The sequence below is a fragment of the Diceros bicornis genome, chromosome 25 (genome assembly GCF_020826845.1).
Source record: "Diceros bicornis minor isolate mBicDic1 chromosome 25, mDicBic1.mat.cur, whole genome shotgun sequence".
Taxonomy (NCBI): Eukaryota; Metazoa; Chordata; class Mammalia; order Perissodactyla; family Rhinocerotidae; genus Diceros; species Diceros bicornis.
This window is the reverse complement of record NC_080764.1, coordinates 20,058,569-20,079,440: the sequence shown is the minus strand read 5'-3', so window position 1 is coordinate 20,079,440 and position 20,872 is coordinate 20,058,569. Positions and strand designations below refer to the sequence as shown.

Below are 20,872 nucleotides of genomic sequence, written 5' to 3'. Positions count from 1 at the left end.
CTGACGTACAGCCATCCTTGATAGGTATAGAGCACAGTGATGAACAGTGTACCAGACTCTGGAGCATCTGCCAAGGCTTGAAGCCTGGCTCTGCCACTGTTGTGGAAAAAAGACCACAGACTCAAAACACGTAATCTAGAGCTCATAGTTTACTAACATTCTGCATGCAGGAAAGAAACAGGAGCCAGAGAGAACACAGTCTACAGGTGTGCAACTCGACTCTCTCACCTCTCTGTACCTGCGTGTTATAAATGTCCCTTTAAAGAACTAGCCTATTAATTTAAGTGAGCCATCAGGGTCTCTTCGGGACAACTGCTTCTCTGTGGTTAGAAGTCTCTTTTTCCGAAAACTAGTTTTCATTTTCTATGGATGCTGATTTCTCGGAAGATATATGGCAGAGCAAGCTTGTGGCACAGGAGAGCCTTGGACAAAGGTCTTTGTTGATGGGGTAATTGTGGAGGGAGGGCGGGAAGGTGGACACTTCTGGTAGAGGAAGGGCAAGTGAGTCTCTCATTACTCCTTGCCAGGACTTTGAGCAAGTCACTCTACTACTCTGTGCCTCGGCTTGCTCATCTAGAAAATGGGATTAAAAATACGACCTTACATCTGGGGCTTGCTGTGAGTTGTAAATACACGCATCCTTCATCATTATCTAGAACTCCATATTATTTGCTGTTTTGTGGAAAGCGTTTGCCTTGCTAACTTTAATTTGGGATAACGTTTGATCCCGCCTCATTCACACGAACACATTTCATGGCCACTGCGTGATTTCTGCTGGGTGCTCGCTGGTCCAGATCCCTTATTTTAGCAGTCAGAACTCATCCAAATCAGCATTACATCCATGTTGACTCGGGCCTCAAAGTGTAGAACAGCAGCAAGGATTAAAACAAACAGAATTTTTTTTTCATCCTCATCACAGCAGTATCTTAAACTTTTGCCACTTACCATTATTATGAATCGTCTATTTGACTTTGGGTATTGTAATATCTGACTTTCTAGCTAAATGTCCCTCTGCCGTAACATGTAATATAATGCTTGGCACATAGTAGGGATTCCCTTATTGTTTAATGAATGACTGTGAAATCCTCTATTAATGTCTACAAAGGCTCCGATTTGGGTCTAGCACAGCCCAAAAGTGCAAAACCCATCTTTCTTCGGAATCAGCTTTCGAATGAAATCTAAATTCTTTGCTTGCCACACAAAGCTTTTCATTAATTGGCCTCAACCATCCTAATTGGCCTTCATCAACCACCACTTCTCCCATACCCCAACTCCCAAGTTCCAGCCCTACAAAACTTTATATCATTCCCAGAACAGGCCATGTCCTTGTACAACTCTGAGACTTTTACTTGCTGTTCTTTCTTCCAAATATTCCCTTCCCTTTTAACCATGGCCAGCTTCTACAAACCTTCAAAACTCCAGCTTAAATGACTCCTGCTCGGGGATGTCACCTAGACTCCCCAAGGCAGCATCAATAGCTCCTTTCTCTGGGCTCCCTCAATACCCTGTCTAGCACACTGATTAAGAGGCCTGACTTAGGAGTTGTGCTAAGGGCTGAGCTAAATTCCCAGCTTTGCAACTTACAAAGTGTGAGACCTTGGGCAAGTTATGTGACCTCTCTGAACTTCAGTTTCCTGATCTGCTAACCTGCACCAATAGCAACCCCTGAGGGTTGCGATGGGAATATTCAACTATATAATTGTCAAGTGTGTAGCAGATACTCAACAAATGGTAGACAGCCTGATGCCATCTATTACAGCACCTGACTACATCCCCTATGTAAACCTTGATGATGCCAGCAGGGTCTTCAATTATTTCTTAGCCTCGGCAACTAGCACACTACCCAGCACATAGTAGATGCTCAATGCATCCTTGCAGAATGCTTGTGGGCGGTCATGAATGAATGACTCTGAGATCTTTGATTCCCTAGAGTGCCCAGGAGGAGCAAAGTCCCCCTGCAGCGGCAGGGGCAGTTGTGCAGATGGCATGGAAGGAAATGGAAGCTGCTCTTGCCAAGTAAGTTCAGAATCGTGTTCTCCTTCTCCCTGACTCTACTCCCTCTCTTTAACTCTCGCCCCTCCTTAAACATACACATACTAGATGGAGTCCCTAAGAAGTAGTGATATTAGTAAAAAGAGTTTGTGACCTGCAACAAAATGACCATAGAGGCTGGAGACCTTTGAGTGAGTCAGTTAACTTCTCAGCCTTAAGTTTACCCATCTGTAAAATGGGTTTGATAAAAATACCTATGTGATTGCACTTGTTAAAAAAGTGAAATGAGATCATATATGAGATAATACTTTGTGAAACTATATAGGCTATAGAATTTTGTTGTCGTTGTTACTGTTAATAATCACCACTATTAGCAGACTGCTCTTGGGTGCTGTCCTCAGCACCTGTGGTCAAGCACTGGGTCCGCCAATAGAAGAATTTCTTTGTTATCCCATGAAAGTGACTTTTTGAAAGCTTCAAGCCTTAGATGATTTAAATACAAAGAAATCCTTCTGAAGAGGATTGAATTCAACTGTCTTCAGAAATGCAAAACTGCGTTTTCATTTCACTCTTGGGGGAAATTATGATGTGGCTGTTAGCACTTGGTCTGTATTTATATCTTTGGGCTGACAAGGCAGCTTTCTTCTGAAGAGCTCCAGACTCTCAGGAAAAAGTGATGCAGGGATTAGTGTATGCATTATAACATAAAAACAGCAAAGAATAAAGGAAGAAATAGAAAGAAGGAACCTCAGGGTAGGCACAAAGGGAAGATATATTTGAGAAACAAACACTGACCAGACCATCATTTAGAACTGCAAGGGCTGCCTGGGTAACACAGGTCACTTGGGTCTAATGTCATCTATCTGGGGTGTTCTGCAGGAAGGGTTTGGTGGAACAGCCTGTGAAACCTGTGCTGATGACAACCTATTTGGACCCAGCTGTTCAGCAGGTATGTCTGATTTTGTGTAATCAAATGCATGTGTAAAAGTTGAAAGTCAAACATAGCTTACACAGCTGAAGACCCAGAGAGACTGTTCTTGAGGGGAAAACACTGAGCAGTTGTATATAACCAGTCTACAGGAAGAACAAAGGATTGACAACACATCTGATAAAATGCAACCTTTGAAAAGAGAGACAGTGTTTCCTGGGGTTTTCAGCACCAGTAAAACTTTCTGGCAAACTCAGGGGCATACGATTCCCTCTCTCCAGGCTCCAGGATCCAACATTCACCTATTCCTTGCCTGTTCAGCCTCTCCCTGAGGTCTTTCCAGATCCCAGTCTCAGCGCTCATCTTCTCCCCAGGGGCCTCGACTTCCCCCAGATGTCCTACTACATTTTAATCTGTCCCTTCCTTTGGGAGTTCACAAATACCTGAGGGGATCATAGATTGTTGGTTCCATTTTGCAGATTAAACAAACAAACAACAAACCTGACACTGGTTTGTCCATCCTTTTATTTTTGGTTCCCCCTAGAAGTAGACCCTGAACCCAGTACAAGTAGCATATTTGGGAAGTGACCCCAAGAAACGTGAAGAAAGTGACATGGGGAAATAAAGGGTATGTTGTCAAGCCAGAGACCAGTGTGGACGACCAGAGTTTAATCCCCTGGGGAGCTCTGGAGTCAGTGAAGAGCACTCACCCCGGAGTCATCTGACCTGAGGGGAGAGGGAGTCATGGTGTGGTAGGCAGAGTAATGACTCCCCCAAAAATGTCCACATCCTTATCCCTTGGATCTGGGAATATGTTACCTTACATGGCAAGGGGGAATTAAGGTGGCAGGTAGAGTTAAGGTTGCTAATCATCTGATCTTACAATAAGGAGATTATCCTGGATCATCCAGGTGGGTCCAATGTAATCCTATGGGTCCTTAAATGGAGCGGGGAGGCAGAGGCAGAAGATGCAGTGTCAGAGTGATGAAATGTGAGAACGACTCACCAGCCCTTGCTGGCTTTGAAGATGGAAGGGGGCCATGAGCCAAGCAATGTGGGCAGCCCCTGCAAATTGGGAAAAGCAAGGAAAGGGATTCTCCCCTCCAGAAAGGAATGCATCTACTAACACCTTGATTTTAGCACGGTAATTTTAGATTTCTGACCTCCAGAAATGTAAGACAATAAATTTGTGTTGTTTTAAGACAACAGGCTTGTGGCAATTTGTTACAGCATCAATAGGAATCTAATACATGCGGTCACTCGGGGGGGATTGTTAATTCCCTGGCACTTCCAGCCCCCAGTGAGTGCTCAGCAGCCTTCCTGGGAAGTGTTCACAGGCTACTGATAGCGAACTGGAATGCACGGGATTGGAAAGGCCTAGAGAATGTAGGCATGGTAGGGACAGTGTCTGCCAGATCCATGGTCTCCCAAAAAAGGATATGTCTGGTGGCCTTTCTCCAATACCACCTCAGCTCTGGCTTTTATGGAAAAATCAAATTCAGTCGACACTGTATTGATTCAAATATTTTTTGTGAGAAAACTTACACACACATAGACGTCCCACCCCCATAAGTTTGCACACTCTGTGATAAGTTTCATCACAACAGCAGAGGTCTTGTCTCATTCTAATCCATGGGTTCCTTGAAAGCAGGCACTGTTATACCTCTCTATCTCCAGTACCTTCCACAGTGCTGCCTTCCTGGTACGCATACACTGCACTTCTGTTGGCCGGATGAATAGATGAGTGAGTGCGGAGTGAATGATTTAATGAATGAATGATCTAATTCGCTCCGGCCGTGTTGTCCTGACCCAGAAGCATGGTTTTGAGAGGCCTCATGTAGAGGTGATTAAAGCTCCAAGTTTAGACTCAAACTGAGTTTCAGCCACAAGGCTGTTAATGGTGGGAACCTTAAGTTGACGCTGTCTGTCTGGGTCTTCATCTGTAAAAGTAGAAATAATATTGTCTTCTTTAGGGTTACTGTGAAGATTTCATGAGATAATCAGTGCACAATAAATTTTACATTTATTATTATAGTTACCTATTACTCTCTAGTGTCCCCCAATCTTGTGTTTTCCTTCACCCACCACGCCATAAAAGATTATCTCATAAGGGTGTTAGCAAAAGCAAATTTAAAACAGATGTTGGTATTCTGCATGTTTTTAAGATTATAGATTATATTAAAGGACAGTAAACTAAAATATAATCAATCAACTGTTTAGAAATAACATGCCTTCTAAATTGGCCCTTCCCTACCATAATACTAGAATTTAAACCACATATTTTAGGTAAATATTGAAATGGGAAAGAAAAAAGATAGCATCCAGCATTGCTTACTTCTCAAGAAAGCCGAGTAATTGTTTGGGGGTGAAAATTTAGAATGAAAATGGACCCACATTGCCTCCAAGAAACTGATGTTGGTTGCTGATGAGCACAGAGGTACATGGAGATTCCAAACATTTTTAAATAAAGTGGCTTCCCTTCACACTTGCTTGTGCCGTGGAGAAAGGGCAAGTGAAAGGGAGAAAGATGGTTTAGAAACCTAAATTTTTAAGTAAGGAAATTGGAAACCTAAACTGAGACCCAGGAGAAAAACCACTAAGTTCTAGCATCCAATAGAACTTCGTGAGAGGATAGAAATGTCTTATATCTGCGCTGTCCAGTGCGGTAGCCACTAGCCACATGTGGCCACTGAGCACCTGAAAAGTGACTAGTGCAGCTGAGGAACCGAATTGTAAATTTTAGTTCACGTTACTTAATTAAAATTTAAATAACCAAACATGGCTAGCGGCTACCATATCAGATAGCGCAGCTCTAGCACATAACGGCTAAGAGACCAGGCTTTGAAATCAGACTGGTCTGAGTCTGAAACCAACGCCAGTTGCCGAGTGACGTGGGGCAAGCTATTTAACCTCCCTAAGCCTTCTTCACCCATAAAACAGGAATAGTGACACCTACCTCTCGGGGTTGACAACATAGCAAAGCTCTTAGCAGCATGTCACAAGCACTCAATCAATAGAAGCAAGTATTAAGTGAGGACAAAAACAATCCAACAGTATGCAAGCCACCAATGAATGAATGAGTGAGTGAATGAATGGGTGAATGGCTCAGTGACGGCTGGTCATTTCCCACTGGCAAGGACTAGGGAAACTTGCAAGCCTTTTCAGCTGGGCATCCACTGGGTGCCAGTGTTGCTTCATCTAATGAGGCGTTGGTCCGGTGGAGGTGGCGGTTTTGCCTGTAAGTAGGACAGCTCTATTACCCACAGTTTATTTTTAACATTGACTTGAACCTGCTCCCTGAGCGATCTCCCACACGACTGTTGATTAGTTTAGAGACGATTTAGAGCTGCATCAGCCAAGGGTTTTCATCTCTGCTGTCAATGCCTAGCCTGCTCAGTGCCTCACCCCGGTTAGGACAGGATGCAAAGCAAATTTGCTCTAACGCAACCCCAAATCAATCCCACAATCATGTTTTGTTAATAACAGTAGCTAGCATTTGCTGAGCGCCTGCTGTGTGTGAGTCTTGACATGCATAATGTCTTTGGATCCTCACAACAACTCGTCAAGCTGAGTTCCTCATTTTATAAATAAAGAAGCAGAGAGGTTTCTCAAGGTTATGCAGCTATTAGGGGGACAAGGCAGGATTTAACTCCAGGTGTCTGACCCCAGAGTCTGGGCGCCCAGGTACTGCACTGCTATGCCCCTGGAGCACCCACCATGCATTAGACGCCTGACAGGTGATGGGGACCCAAAGAGGGGAGAGATCAGGTCCCCGTCCCCAAGGAGCTGGAAATGCAGGTGACACTTATGATCCAGTGTACACAGCACACATGGGAAGCTACAGGAACACGGGAGAGGGAGCAGCTTACCCTGCCAAGGAGCACATCACCGGGGTCTTCGCTGACTGTCCCCCTGACCCGAACGGCATGGCTTTGACCACTTTAAAGTCACATACCCAAAGTTTCCTGTGTCTCTAGAAATTTGCTGAGGCCAGTTCAACAAATAGGGAGGGCTCTTTAAATGACCATCTGAGAATCCCTCTGCCACTCACTTCTCCTTCCCAAGGACATTCTCTTGGCAACAGTTGGCAGCCCTGCAGTGCATGTCAGAGGCTCCCGAAAGCTGTTGGTGCCAGGTCAGTTAATCCAGCACAGAGACTGTACCGGAAGACAGGACACAGGGAGAGGCTCACGCCAGGGCCGTGGACCCACACCACGCAGCCCGGAGGGGAAGCTTAGCCACAAGCACAGCTCTTGCTGTTAGCCTCTAGGTTGGGAGCAGGGGCTGAGCCACATTCAACTCCTCGCTTCTGCCTCCCTGTCTTTTTCCATTGGCTGCATGACAACATTTAGGACACACACACTGTCATTGTATCACTTAGAGTCTGGCTTCGGCACTACCCTGTGAGCTCCTTGAATTTAGATATTGTGAATTACTCATATGTATATACCCAGTGCCGAACACAGCGCCTGCCGCTAGGTAGGAGCTGGGTAGGTATTTTTTAATTGAACTGAATTGAGTCTTCTCCACTGAGCCCGTAGGACATCCCTCCTCACCCCAATTATCTCCATGACCAATTTGACTTCTCTCCGGAACTCGTCTGTTCCAAGAAGCTACAGCCGTAGATGGACATCACAGTGCTTTGCTAAAATAGAAACAGTAGCAAATTGGGTTTTGGAGGGAGGATGACAATTGCTAATCCGATTCAATTCTTCAATTACTTGCATGAGTACTTGATCTAGTTATCTCCCATTTTCATATGTAATACAGGATTAATGAGCTCTACTTCACAGGGTGCTGTAAGCAACAAATGAGATAAGGCATGTAAAGGATGTGGCAAAATGCTTGATAGATAGTAAATACCCAATAAAGGGAAGCAGGGCCAGTTCTAGGGTGAACAGAGTGAGGACATGCCTCCGGTGCAAAATTGAAGGAGGCATCAAAACTTCGATAATCACTATAAATCATTTTATTAGTTCTCTAGGACTGCTGTAACAAAGCACCACAAACTGGGTAGCATAAAAAACAGGAATTTAGTGTCTCAGTCCTGGAAGCTAGAAATCCAAAATCAGCATGGTAGCTGGGCCATGCTCCTTTCACAGCCTCTAAGAAAGGATCCTTCCTTGCCTCTTCCGGGTTCTGAGAGGTCCAGGCATTCCTTGGCTTGCGGCAGCATAACTCCAATCATTGCCTCTGTCTTCACATGGCTATCTTCTCCTCTTACATCTGTGTCTCTTCTACTCATCTTCTAAGCACACCAGTCATATTGGATTCAGGCCACACTACTCCAGTATGATCTCATCTTAAATTAACTAATTATATCTGCAACAACTCTATTTCCAAATAAGGTCAATCTGAGGTACTGAGGGTTAGGACTCCAACACATCCTTCTGGGGGACACAGCTCAACCCGTGACAATAATAAATTATATTATTGAACAAAACATCAAGTTGTTAAATAAAGGCAGGATCCAACTCTGCACTTGTGCTCTCCTGCCTCACTCTCCCCACCCTAATCCCGGCCCAGCCGGACACTGTCCTTATTTAAAATTGAGTTGTGCAGCTGTTGGCATTGTTATAAAGCACTGTAAAAGATGTTGTGGGGAGAAGCAGGGAGGGGGATTGAGAAAGAAGAAAGCAGCCCTGACAGCTGTCGGCTGGTCATTGGCCTCATTGCTCCCGGCTGGACTGTGGGGTTGCCCCGCTGCGCATAAACAATTTCACAGGCTATCACCATCAGAGACTCGCTATATGTGTGCTGGAACAAGGCAAAAACTAGGCCACTGCATCATCACGTCTGAACAGAGAAGTAACCAATGACAATGGGCAACCATAACAATAACCCAACAGCTGCCTCTCCTGGTTGCCGCGCGTGGATACTGCTTCTTCTTCCATGACCGCTCGCCCTTGCTGCTGACTTTGTTTGACCACTGGTGTGATCCTGGTGCTCTTTGGCTTGAGGCATTGCTAAAATTATATTAGTTGCGGTGGGATGTGATAGTGGACAAGTTACAAAGAGAGTGCTGTTCGAGCCGAGAGGGACACAGATTCTGCTATTGTGGGGTCAATGGCTGGCCTTGAAGGATGAGGAGGACTTCCATTGGCATGCAAGAGGAAGCACAGCAGAGGCAAAAACCTGGAGGTGTGAAAGTGCAGGATGCGTGTCCTGTCACTTCCACCCAGCACGGTCTTTCCTAGGCCGGCCCCATCCATCTCTTCCTGGCCAACTCCCATTGCCCTGGGCCCATCATGTCCTAGCATTTATCACCCTGCATTGTGATGGCTGCTTTCTTCTGCCCTTTGACCATGAGCTCTTTGAGGGCAAGGACTTTGCCTCATTAATCCCAAGCACAGCACCCTGAATGTAGTAGATGTTTAATACGTGTTTTGAAGGAAGGAAGGTGAACTAGTGAGTCATCTCATGTGCTTAGGACATAAAATGTATGAAATAAAGTGGTGGAAGATGAAAATGAAAAATCAAACAGGTTGGAGTCAAACTGGAGAAAGGCTTGTTTTCCAAACAGAGGAATTTAAACTTCATTTGGTTAGCAATTGGGAGTCACTGAGATATTTGGGGGAAGATCACACTTATGACGTTACTGACCAAATGAAATGGATGGAATGGAGAGGTGAGAAACTGGACAGCAAAGCTAGGTAATATGCTACTGCAATAGTCCAGGCAAAACACAATAAGCATCTGAACAAAGACAGTTCCAGTGGATATGAAGAGCAGGGGTTTGGGGTAGGAGACACAACAGGGAAAAATTGCAAAGGATTTTATGGCTTATTAGATGTTTGGAATACATTTAAATGTTATTAATCCTTGCTTTTCTGGTATTTGGTTAGGTTTTTAAGCAAATGAGTTTTCTTAATTATGTTTCATCTGAATCAATATTAAGTTGGCTTACACACATTGAATACGTGTGCAGTAGGCAGAATAATGCCCTCCCCGCAAAGATGGCCATGTTCTAACTCCCAGAACTTGTGAATATGTTAGGTTATACAGCAAAGGGAAATTAAGGTTACAGATGGAATTAAGGTTGCTAATCAGTTGATTTAAGGTAAGAGAGTGTCCTGGACTATCCAGGTGTGCCCAATGTAATCACAAGGGTCCTTATAAGCAGAAGAGGAAGACAGAAGAGAGAGGAATAATAAAGATGGCAGCATGAGAAGGACTTGACCTGACATTGCCAGCTTTGAAGATGAGAAAGGGACCATGAGCCAAGAAATACAGGTGGCCTCTAGAAGCTGGAAAAGGCAAAGGAACATATTCTCCTTTAGAGTCTCCAGAACAGCCATATTGATACCTTAATTTAAGCCCAGTGAGACACATTACAGACTTCTGACTGCCAGAACTAAAAGATAACAAATTTGTGTTGTTTTAGGCCACTAAGTTTGTAGAAATTTGCTACAGCAGCAAAAGAAAACTAATACAATATGCTTCACAGACGGCTGGGCATAGGATGCTGGTAACTCAGCAAGATAATAAATCTTGCTACAAACGAGCCACAAACTAGGTGCTAAAGAGTTGACCATTTATTCTAAACGCTCTTCACATCTCATTCCTGAAATAATCTGTCACTGGGCTGAAGAGTCATCTATTTCAAGCTAGAAAACATGGCATAGTTATTCTCTGCCCTTTTGAATTTCTTTTTATACTTGCATTGCCCCATCATTTGGGAAATAGGATTTATTTACATAGATTCCTGCTACCAATAGCAATTGAGTCAGTGGTAGCATTTCCCTTTTAAATGTGACAAGTGTATACGAGAAACTAAGTTAATTCTCTTTTTGAGGTATCCAAAGATGAAGTAACTAGATTGAAAGTAGAGAAAAGAACTCCAGTGCACGTGATATGCATGGTCTGCTTTATATATATTATCTCATTTAACTGTATAGAAATCCCCTGAGGTAGGCATCGTTATCCACATGTCATACATAAATAAATTGAAACTAATAAAAGGAAAATGAAGCCAAGATTCAAACTAGGTCTCTAGGACTTCAAACCCATGGTTTTCCCCATCTCATCATGCAGATTCTCAATAAACACTATCTGAAAACGTTATGCTTCCAGAATCTTTAGAAAAAGTCTATATCAGGTAATGAAAATTCCCCCATTTTTCTGTCTGCAGTGTGCAGCTGTGTGCATGGAGTATGCAACAGTGGAACAGGTGGTGACGGAACCTGTGAGTGCTACTCTGCATACACTGGCCCCAACTGTGACCAGCGTGAGTACCACTAGTTTCCTTAATGCCACACCAGATCAAATGGGCACAGATGTATGCATTTCAATTTTGTATTCGTGTACCGGGGCTCTACCTGGGTGAGGCACCATCAAACGTTTTGCTGGAAGAAAACTAAAAATTTAAAAGAGAGAGGAAAAAAAGAAAAGAAGAGGAAGGGAAGGGAGGGGGATGTGAGAAGAGAAGAGGGGAGAAAAGGAGAGAAGAAGAGATAGTGTAGAAGATTGGAAGTCACAGAAGGTTTGGGAGCAGTGTAGTAACATGGCTGTAGCTATGTTCCCAGAAGGTCAAGTTGGTGGCAGTGTAAAGGACAGAATGGAGAGGAAAACATTGGGGCTGGGAAACCAGTTGAGGCCACTGCAACAAGTTAGCCACCCAGTAAGGGAGATAAGGTATGTTCTCAATTACAAGTCTCAAAGGCAGAGCACATTCACAGGAAACAGAGGCCCACCAAGGCTAAAGGTCACAAAACTAGTAAATAGAGAGAGCTGGAACTCAAATCCTTTGAATCCATGGGAAATTCTTTAAACAGTCAGTCATACTGGGTCCAATCAAGAGGTAGAAACCTCAAGGTGATTTAAACAAGGCAAGTTTAATATAAAGAATTAGTAAGCTATGTTAGGAGAGTGGCTATAAGAATGCAAAGTGAACCTAGGGCTGATGGAGGATAACAAAGAAAGAACAAACTTGGAAAGGGGGTGGCCATCCCCAGGCTGGTTTCAAATCTTGTTGGAGAAGGTGTGATGGCAGCCCACTGGGTAGAGGAGAAGTCCACTGGTTTGCCCAAGCCAGCATCAGATCACAGTCACCAGGCAGGCAGGGAACAAGCCTCCAGGGCACTGGTGAGCTGAGGCTTGTGGTCAAGTGCACAGAGGGAGTTGGGGTGCTGTGGGTGATAAAACTGTAGTGTGCAGTGCCTGTGTGGGGAGAGCTGCAGGAAAGTGGTCATTGGGTCCAGACCTAGGACATGAGGTCACTGAGGGACTGTACACTCTGGGTGCACAGCTTGGGCAGAGCATCACTGGATGTCCTCAAACACTCACATCACCGACAGACTGCGAAGCAGCAGCAAGCAAACCCAGCAGAAGCACACAACGCTGCACAACCACACGGGGAAGAGGAACCCTGTCCTCCTGCAATGGCCCTCCAGCGCCCTCTACTGGCCAAACTTACATCACTGTAAAGGAGGAACGTTGAGAATCCAGCCCGTTGTCACAGAGCTGGTGATGAAGGGTGAATTTGGAGCTCGGACATTAAGAAATTGGACATTCTGCCTTTGACACTAGCCTCACTTAACTTACGCTCTGGTTTTACTCTTCTGGTCTGTAACATGAAGGGATGGGACAAGATTCAAATTCAACAAACTCAAACACTTTATTGAAAGTCATGGAGGAGCTATGCGCAGTGGTAGTAAGGAGGATTCATAAAATATAGCCTCTACCTTCTTCTGTGGAGGAGACAGACATGCAAACAACCAATGTGAATCAACAGTAGAATGAAATGCAAGTGGATAGGACGACCCCTTCTGCAGACGTCAGTCAGCCTCCTTCCGCAGTCACTCCTGTCATCGCCCAAAGGGCTCATGAGCAAAGGCCTTTGTAATAAGACAGGAGACCCAGCCCAGAAGCCAGCCTAGTGGAAAGAACACACACAGATTTGCCTCCAAATGACAAAACAATTCTGTTGAGTCAAGAGATAAGCAATAGAATGGGACAAAAATATCTGCAAATCCCCATGGCAGAAAAGTTTTTATGATAGTATAAAGTCCGCGAATCCAGTTTCAAAATTGGCCAAGGAGCAGCTAATTCTCAGGAGAAGACATGAAAACTAGCCAGCAAACACAAAAAAGGTGCTTCACCCCACTAGGAATCGCAGAAATGCAAATTACAACCATAATGAAGCAATATTTTGGAGTTTTGGAGGTTTTGACTTGGTTTGGTTTTGGTTTTTTGCCCACTATGTTACACAGATTAAAAAGATAGATAATATCTATTCATGGGTGTGAGAAAAATTACAGTATTGTCAGTGGGGATATATATTGCTACAACCTATGAAGGAAATTTATCTATTAAATGTTAAGGTATGCTTACTGTTTGCTGCTCCAGCCCCAATTCCAGAATTTACCTGGAGGTGGGAGGAGTAAGCACCAGTAGGTAAGAATATACGTACAAAGAAATTCATGACAGTACTGTTTGTAAGAACAAAACAAGCTGGAAATATTTGGATGCCCATCAATAGGAAATGGTTGAATAAATTATGGCAAGTCCTATACGAGTTAGGATAATGCTAGCTGCTGTAAGAAATAAACCCAAAAATGTAATGGCTTAACATTATGGTTCCAAAACTGCACCAAAGCATCCTAAGGTATCACATCAAACTCATAGAGATGCTATGGGATATTTTAAATTGTTGAGGGAAACGGTGATACATCTGTAGAATGCTGTATGAACTGATATTTGAGTTAGTTCACGCTTTCAACCTTAGGTAGCACTACATTCCTTTCAATTATATCATATCTTTACAAAGCTGCGTTTTCAGTGGTTTCTGTGATAAAAAGCAAGTGTGCAAAAATCATTCGAATGGAATGAGGGTGGTAGTTTCCAATCTGATTCCAAGTGTTAAGAAGTTGCACAGTGTCCAACAAGTTCACATGTCCCAACAGTAAGTAAATATGGTTATTTAAAAGTAAATAAAAATATTTATCTCTCTATTAACCATATTACTTTTTCAAATGGCTACTAAGTTCTCATGACATAAATAGCTACTGAATTCTTTGGTTCTTACAACTTAATAAATGGACTTCGTAGATATTTCTTTTGGCCGTGAAAAAATTATTGAGACACTAAGGGCACCGTGACCTGAGAATTTAGGGAACTTCTGGCTTAACACAACAGGGGTGTGTTTCTTAGTCATGTAACAGTCCAATGTGGGTGTTCCTGGCTGACACCAGCGTCCCACCACGTGGTGATTAGGGATCCAGATCTTTCCATTTTGTGCCTCTGCCATTCTGTATCACCTCAGAGTGCTCTGCTTTGAGCCACGGAAGGAAGAAGAGAGGGTGGAGAAGCACCTGCTTGGAACAATACATAGAACTTCCATTCAACATCCCCCATTAATGTAAACTAGTCACATGACCCCACCTGGACGCAAAGAGGGGTTGAAAATGTAATCATGAAAGGGCAGCCACTTCCAGCAACAATCCTACTTTATGGAAGGGACGGAAGTATTCTGTGTGAATTTTTTATTCATAGCCACTGTTGAGAGACAATTCTCCACGAATCTCTCATATTTGCACACATCTTGAGAGCAGCACACTGACTTCCCTTTGTTCCAACATCTTTTCAAGGATGTTTGCATAGCGAACAGCCTTGGATGATATAGGGTCTCCCTCGGGAGCAAAGTGCAGGCATGCTTACTGCCTGTGCTGGCTATTGATGGAGTGCCTCTCAGCTCCAAATTCACCCTTTTTGCCTGCTCTGTGACAATGGAGGTGAGCTTTGTAAATATTTCTCATTTGCCAGCCAGCAAGATGCGAAGGCTTATCAATAGATGGTGCTGGAGGGACACTGACGGAGGAAGCGTTTTCTCTTTCTGTTTCTGGTTTGGTTCATTCGCCAGGCTCCTGAAGAACATAGTTTTTCTCCACTGCTCAGCCCTATACAGTTTCTCCATGGCTAGGTGCCTGCAGGGCTCAGCTTCTTCCAGAGTTTGGCCACAGCATACTGTGTCTACTGCTTGACTCAGGCAGTGGCAGCTTAGCCAGGAGCCCTGGACAGCACAGGCCCATGCCCCAGCCCAGGGGCATGCTGTTCTGCACACCCTCTCAGCCCCATGCACACCAAAGGCCCTGCAGGACCAGCCATCTGGGGAGATTGCCACCCCACTTTCATCCCACATATCCGGCCTCTGAAACTGCCCCAGCCTAAGCCACACACAGAAGAACACTACACTTCTGAGAGGGTGGCTTCTTAGCTCCTGGTTCCACTGGCACCCAGTGGCAAGCAGCTTCCCCAGGCACAAACTGAGTCCTGAGGCTTGGCCCCTCCCTGTGGATGACCTTCCCTGGAGCCCCAGAGGAAAGATTTCCAGCAAATCTCACCATCAAGGCACCTGAGCACCTTCTCCACCATGCAGTGACCAAGGCCATGCCCTTCCCGGTGACATCTGGATCTCAGCTCAGGAGGGAAGAGGGCTTACCTTGGGTACTTATCTCAGCCTGAGGGTAGTGGTTGCTCTTTATTTTTCTGCTATTCCTTTATTCTTTAGAATTCTTTTTAACTGTCGTGAGCCAATTCCCCATTATTCCAATTCTCTGTTCATGAGTCTTTACACTAAAACTTTCTCTGCTCAAATATTTGTCTCCTGTTTGGGCCCTAACTAATATCTTGCCTATTATTTTAAAAACTTTGGTTCCCTAAGATCAGGGCTCATCTCCTGTAATAAAATCCACCGCATGTTCAGGTCTCAATTTGACCCTCTTTGCATTGCCCTGTGGGAATTGGGGCTTGGAAGAACCAGTGCAAATATGCTTAAACTCTGGCTACTGCTCTTGATGTGAGTAATAAACTGTCCTTCATCTCTGACCCAAGAGTTTCATATCTTCTACCAGCATCCACGAAATTGTGTCAGCCCAACTTGTTAGCTTTGCAAGTTGGCTAATATGTCAGACTCTTTATAGTTTTTAACAGCCATCTATGTCCCGTCTATATTATAAAATACTGTGCAGTTATTAGAGATTAAAGCAGATCCTTAAAGACCTCCATAATATATTGTTAAATTACTTTTTAATTGAGGTAACATTGGTTTATAACATTATATAAATTTCAGGTGTACATCATTATATTTCAATTTCTGTGTAGACTACCTCATGTTCACCACCCAAAAACTAATTACCATCCATGACCAAACACATGTGCCCTGTCAGCCCTTTCACCCCCCTCCCTCCTCCCTTCCCCTCTGGTAACCACCAATCTAATCTCTGTATCTGTGTGTTTGGTTGTTGTTGTTGTTGTTGTTTTTATCTTCTACTTATGAGTGAGATCACATGGTATTTGACTTTCTCCTCTGACTTATTTCACTTAGTATAATACCCTCAAGGTCCATCCATGTTGTCACAAATGGCAAGATTCCTTCTTTTTTTAGAGCTGAGTAGTATTCCATTGGGTATATATAACCTCATCTTCTTCATCCATTCATCCCTTGATGGGCACTTAGGTTGTTTCCAAGTCTTGGCTACTGTGAATAATGCTGCAATGAACATAAGGGTGCATAAATATTTATGCATTCGTGTTTTTGTGTTCTTTGGATAAATACCCAGAAGTAGAATAGCTGGATCTTATGGTAGTTCTATTTTTAATTTTTTGAGGAATCTCCGTACTATTTTCCATAGTTTACATTCCCACCAGCAGTGTATAAGAGTTCCCTTTTCTCCATATCCTCTCCAAAGGTGTTAATTAATAGTTTAATTGTTAAATTAAATTGTTAAATTGGAAATCAAGTTCCTAAATACTTTAACAAGATTCCATTTTGTTAAAAAATCATATAAATAAATTTATAAATGAATGTATTATATTGGTTGTTGACACTGGTTGTTTTGGGAGTGGGATGGGAGAGTGAATATAAGAAGTTAATTTTTAGTTTGTACATTCTGTATTTTTTGAATTGTTAGCAGTGAATCTGTATTACTTTTTAGTAAATAGGGAATATTGCATTTGTTGAGTTTTTTAGAGCTAGTTATTCTACTAATGCAGTTACCTCAACACTCTTCCTATGCAGCCATCCCTGAATGTGCAGCCTTGCTCTGCCCAGAAAATTCCAGATGCTCACCTTCCAACGAAGATGGAACAAAACTGGAATGCAAATGCCTTCCCAATTACAAAGGCGATGGCAAATACTGCGAGCGTGAGTAGAATTTAGATCCTGCTAGTTTATTAATTGAGATCTTTAGGTCACTCAATAAAAAAACAAAAAAACACAACCTCTCTAATATTAACACAATGACCACTTCTATTTCTCTCTATGCAGTTGAATAGAATATTTAAGAAGTGCTAAGTAAAATGCTCATCATGTGGTAGCTCTTCAATAAATGGTGATTTCTCCTATTATCAAAGCACATATATAGATTTCTACATGTTTTTATTTTATATAACCTGAATCAATATTATGATAAAATGTAGTACTTCTCTCTTCCTTCCTTCCTCCCTTCCTTCCTTCCTCCTTCCCTCCCTCCCTCTCTCTCTCCCTAATTTCCTTCCTTCCTTCGTTCCTTCCTTCCTTCCTTCCTTCCTTCCTTCCTTCCTTCTCATTTCATGCTCATTTGCTTTGTGAGAGGTTGTATTTGTATGTTAGTAATAAACGTGGAACTGGAGCCAGACCGCCTGGGTTCAGATCCCAGATCTGCCTATTACTAACTACAGGACCTTGGACAAATTCTTTAACCTGCCTCTGCCTCCATTTTCCTATCTATCAAATGGGGATAATAATGGTACCCACCTTGGAGGGTTGTAAGGATTAACTGAGTTAATGTATGGCAAATGCTTAGAACAGGGCCCAATACATACTATAAATTCTATAAGCATTAGTGCTTTCTTTCATGCTATTTTATATTTAATTCCTTATATAACATGGCATAATAATATATCAACACACTATTTGTAGTTATAATCTCTCATAGCCGTAAATGTGTTTGGTAGGTGGGGGGTGATCAGGTAGGGTAAGATGAAATGTTTCTTACTCTCTCCCTTAAAACTATTGAAGTGCCTTTGTGGCTTTGATGAGCTGTGATTTGCAATCCCTTCACAGTTAGTTTTCCTTCTCCATCCCTGAGTGTGGTAACTGCCTCTTATTTTGTCATTGCCTCTCAAGCCATCAATCCATGTTTACAAGATATCTGCCACCTTCACGCTCATTGCACATACCTGGGACCAAATCGGCACAGCTGTACATGCAAAGAAGGCTACCGTGGGGATGGCCAAGTGTGCTTACCAGTGGACCCTTGCCAAACTAACTTTGGAAACTGCCCTACAAAGTCTACGGTGTGCAAATATGATGGACCCGGACAGGTGAGCTAATGATGCAGGGAACTGGTGCAAATAGAAGTAGGACCACTCCCCAAAGTTAGAACTGTGCCATTGGTATAATTTGTCTTCTGTGCCCTCCCAGTTGTCCCTTTCAGTGCTCAATTTGGGCTTCCTCTCCGTAGAGAGCTCCCTGTGCTCAGGGCTGACCTCAGTGTGCTCCCTCCCCAGTCCATCCTCTGAACTCACACTTTCCCAGCTCCCCAAACTTAACTGTCTCTTCCATCACAGTCCTATTTGGTGATTGACAAAATATACACACAACTCAAATTAGATTAACAAATTAACTGTTAACCAAGTCTTCAGTAAATATGTAATTGACTTTCACCCACAATCTTCCATTCTCTCTAATGTCTTTTCAAAGCAAGAGAGGACTCAAATCCAAAAATACTCTGTGTCAAAGGGATGAAGGCTGATAAAATGTCAGGCAGCACTGAGAGATCGTAGAGAGCAGTGAGGATATTCTAGGGTGAGACCCTGCCCCTCTAAATCACATCATGACCTTGACTGCTAAAATTCAGCTTGGTCAGGAGACCTTTGCTGAGGAGTCCAGTTGAAAGAGCCCTTTCCCTAATATCTCATTCATCCATCAAATGTTCAGTGCATGCCTACTACACCCATAACTGCACGTCAAGTGTGCAGTGGAGGAAATCCATCATACAGAAGGCTATTGCTGCCTGGATAGGAGGAAAGGCTTCAGTGCCTGCCCCAAACAGAGTCATGGGTCCCCAGCAGCCTAATCAGCACCCCCTGGGAATGCTCCTGGAGTTCCTTCAGAGAAGCCACCCAACCTCATCTCAGAGGAAAAAGAATATATCACACAACATTTCTGCTATCAATTTCCAAGGCAGGTTTGCAAGACACGCAAAGGGCTGAACTCCCTCCCTCTAAATGAGGTCCCTTATGTTACAGCCTGAATCAAGGTCTTAGGACCCTGGGAATGAGATTAAAAATATACTTTGTCTCTTAAAAAATGGGTCCCAAGGCAGATTGTCAAGTCTTAGAAACCATCTATTGTTCACACAGAAGCAGTGCTTTCATTATTCCATTATTCCAAAGCAGGGTCCCTCAACCTCAGCATTATTAACATTTTGGACCAGATAATTCTTTGTTGTGTGGGGCTGTCCTGTGCGTTGTAGGATGTTTAGCAGCATCCCTGGCCTCAAGTGGTACTGTCCCCCTCTCCTATTCTGAAAATCAAAAATGTCTCCAGACATTCCCCGTTGTCTGGAGAATATTGCTTATTCTAGAGCAATAATACCTCCCATCTGAACCTCAATCTCTATTCACTTGTAGACAATCTAAAACCAGGCATTATGGTGCCAGGGTGGTCCAGGGTTAGCAAACAAGAAAACTGAAAAGGTAAATGACAAAGAAGAGATATGAGTTTCCAAACTTATGAGATATATAGATGTGATTTCCAGTTCTAGCTACTTTGACAAATTTCTAGTTTAAGCCCACACTTTGGACGTACCCCAAGTTAATTTTTATGACAGAATAAAGATATGAACTTAAGAAGAATGTTCGCTTAAGTGACTAACTAGAACCCCATTTGTCTTTCTCTCCCTGTCTACTGAAGTCTCACTGTGAGTGTAAGGAACATTATCGCAACTTTGTACCTGGAGTGGGGTGCAGTGTGACCGATATCTGTGAATCTAATAACCCCTGTCACAGGAATGCAAACTGCACCACCATCGCACCAGGCCAAACCAAGTAAGTCTTTTCAGTTCCACCACCATATTTCCAAGTGATGAAAGTGGTGGCTGGTCAATGATGGCAGTTCCTGAAGGGCAAGGAATGTGTCTTATTCAGCCTTGTATCCATCCCACCTCCACATAGCACAATGCAAGGAGCATAGTAGGTACTCAAAAAATCTTTGTTTAATCAATGAATCACTCCAAAATTTTTTCCTTTATAATGACCATTAAAACACTCTGAACTATCGACCTGGCCTGATAACATGGTATTAAGTGGTCAGAGCGTGGGAGACGGAAGCCACTGTCACTGGGAAAACACATGTCTGTTGCGATTACAGGGGTTTGACCTCTAATGTATATGCCTGTTTCCTTGTCCATGAAATATTGCTTGTTAGTGGTGCAAAACAAGACTGGAGAAAGTGAAAAAACACTACAGTGTTTCCTGGACTCCAGGTTTCAAAAGAAGGGGATTATCATGAGTAAAAATACTTGTGTGAAAATTCCTGAGGCAGAGGCAGCTCGTGTGGAGGGAAGGGATGGTATTTGGAGTTTTAAGACCTGGGTTTGAGTCTCTGGACTGGTGTCTATCAGATGTATGACCTTGGGAAAGTGACACCATCTCTCTGGCCTCGGTTTCTCCATATAAAAAACGAGCACAGTGATGTCTACTTCATAACATTGTTGTGAAGAATATGTGAGAGAACCTTCTGGAAACTGCTTTACAGATGTATTATGTTGTAATTAGTGGGTGAAACTGAGGCTAGAACCCCAGTCTTTTGACTCCCAAAGCAAGGCTTCTATCTCAGTGCCACTTTCAGTTCTCATTGTCATCAGCATCTGTGACGCACTCATTCTGCCCTTGTGAGCTTAAAACCATAACAGACATTGAACCATGTAATCACTAAACAGTTTCTGTGCTTCCGGAGCCCCCTTCTAC

At 43.3% G+C, this 20,872-nt stretch overlaps 1 protein-coding gene across 1 annotated transcript in view; it reads left to right on the top strand.

The window, feature by feature from the left end:
• The window catches only part of STAB2 (stabilin 2), a 152,992-nt gene that overhangs the window by 13,171 nt on the left and 118,949 nt on the right, over positions 1-20,872 (top strand). Inside the window, exons 4-9 of the mRNA XM_058568547.1 lie at positions 1,931-2,016; positions 2,872-2,941; positions 11,052-11,147; positions 16,938-17,063; positions 18,027-18,223; positions 19,818-19,951. Coding sequence (XP_058424530.1) covers positions 1,931-2,016; positions 2,872-2,941; positions 11,052-11,147; positions 16,938-17,063; positions 18,027-18,223; positions 19,818-19,951 — 709 coding nt within the window. The remainder of the gene's footprint in view (positions 1-1,930; positions 2,017-2,871; positions 2,942-11,051; positions 11,148-16,937; positions 17,064-18,026; positions 18,224-19,817; positions 19,952-20,872) is intronic.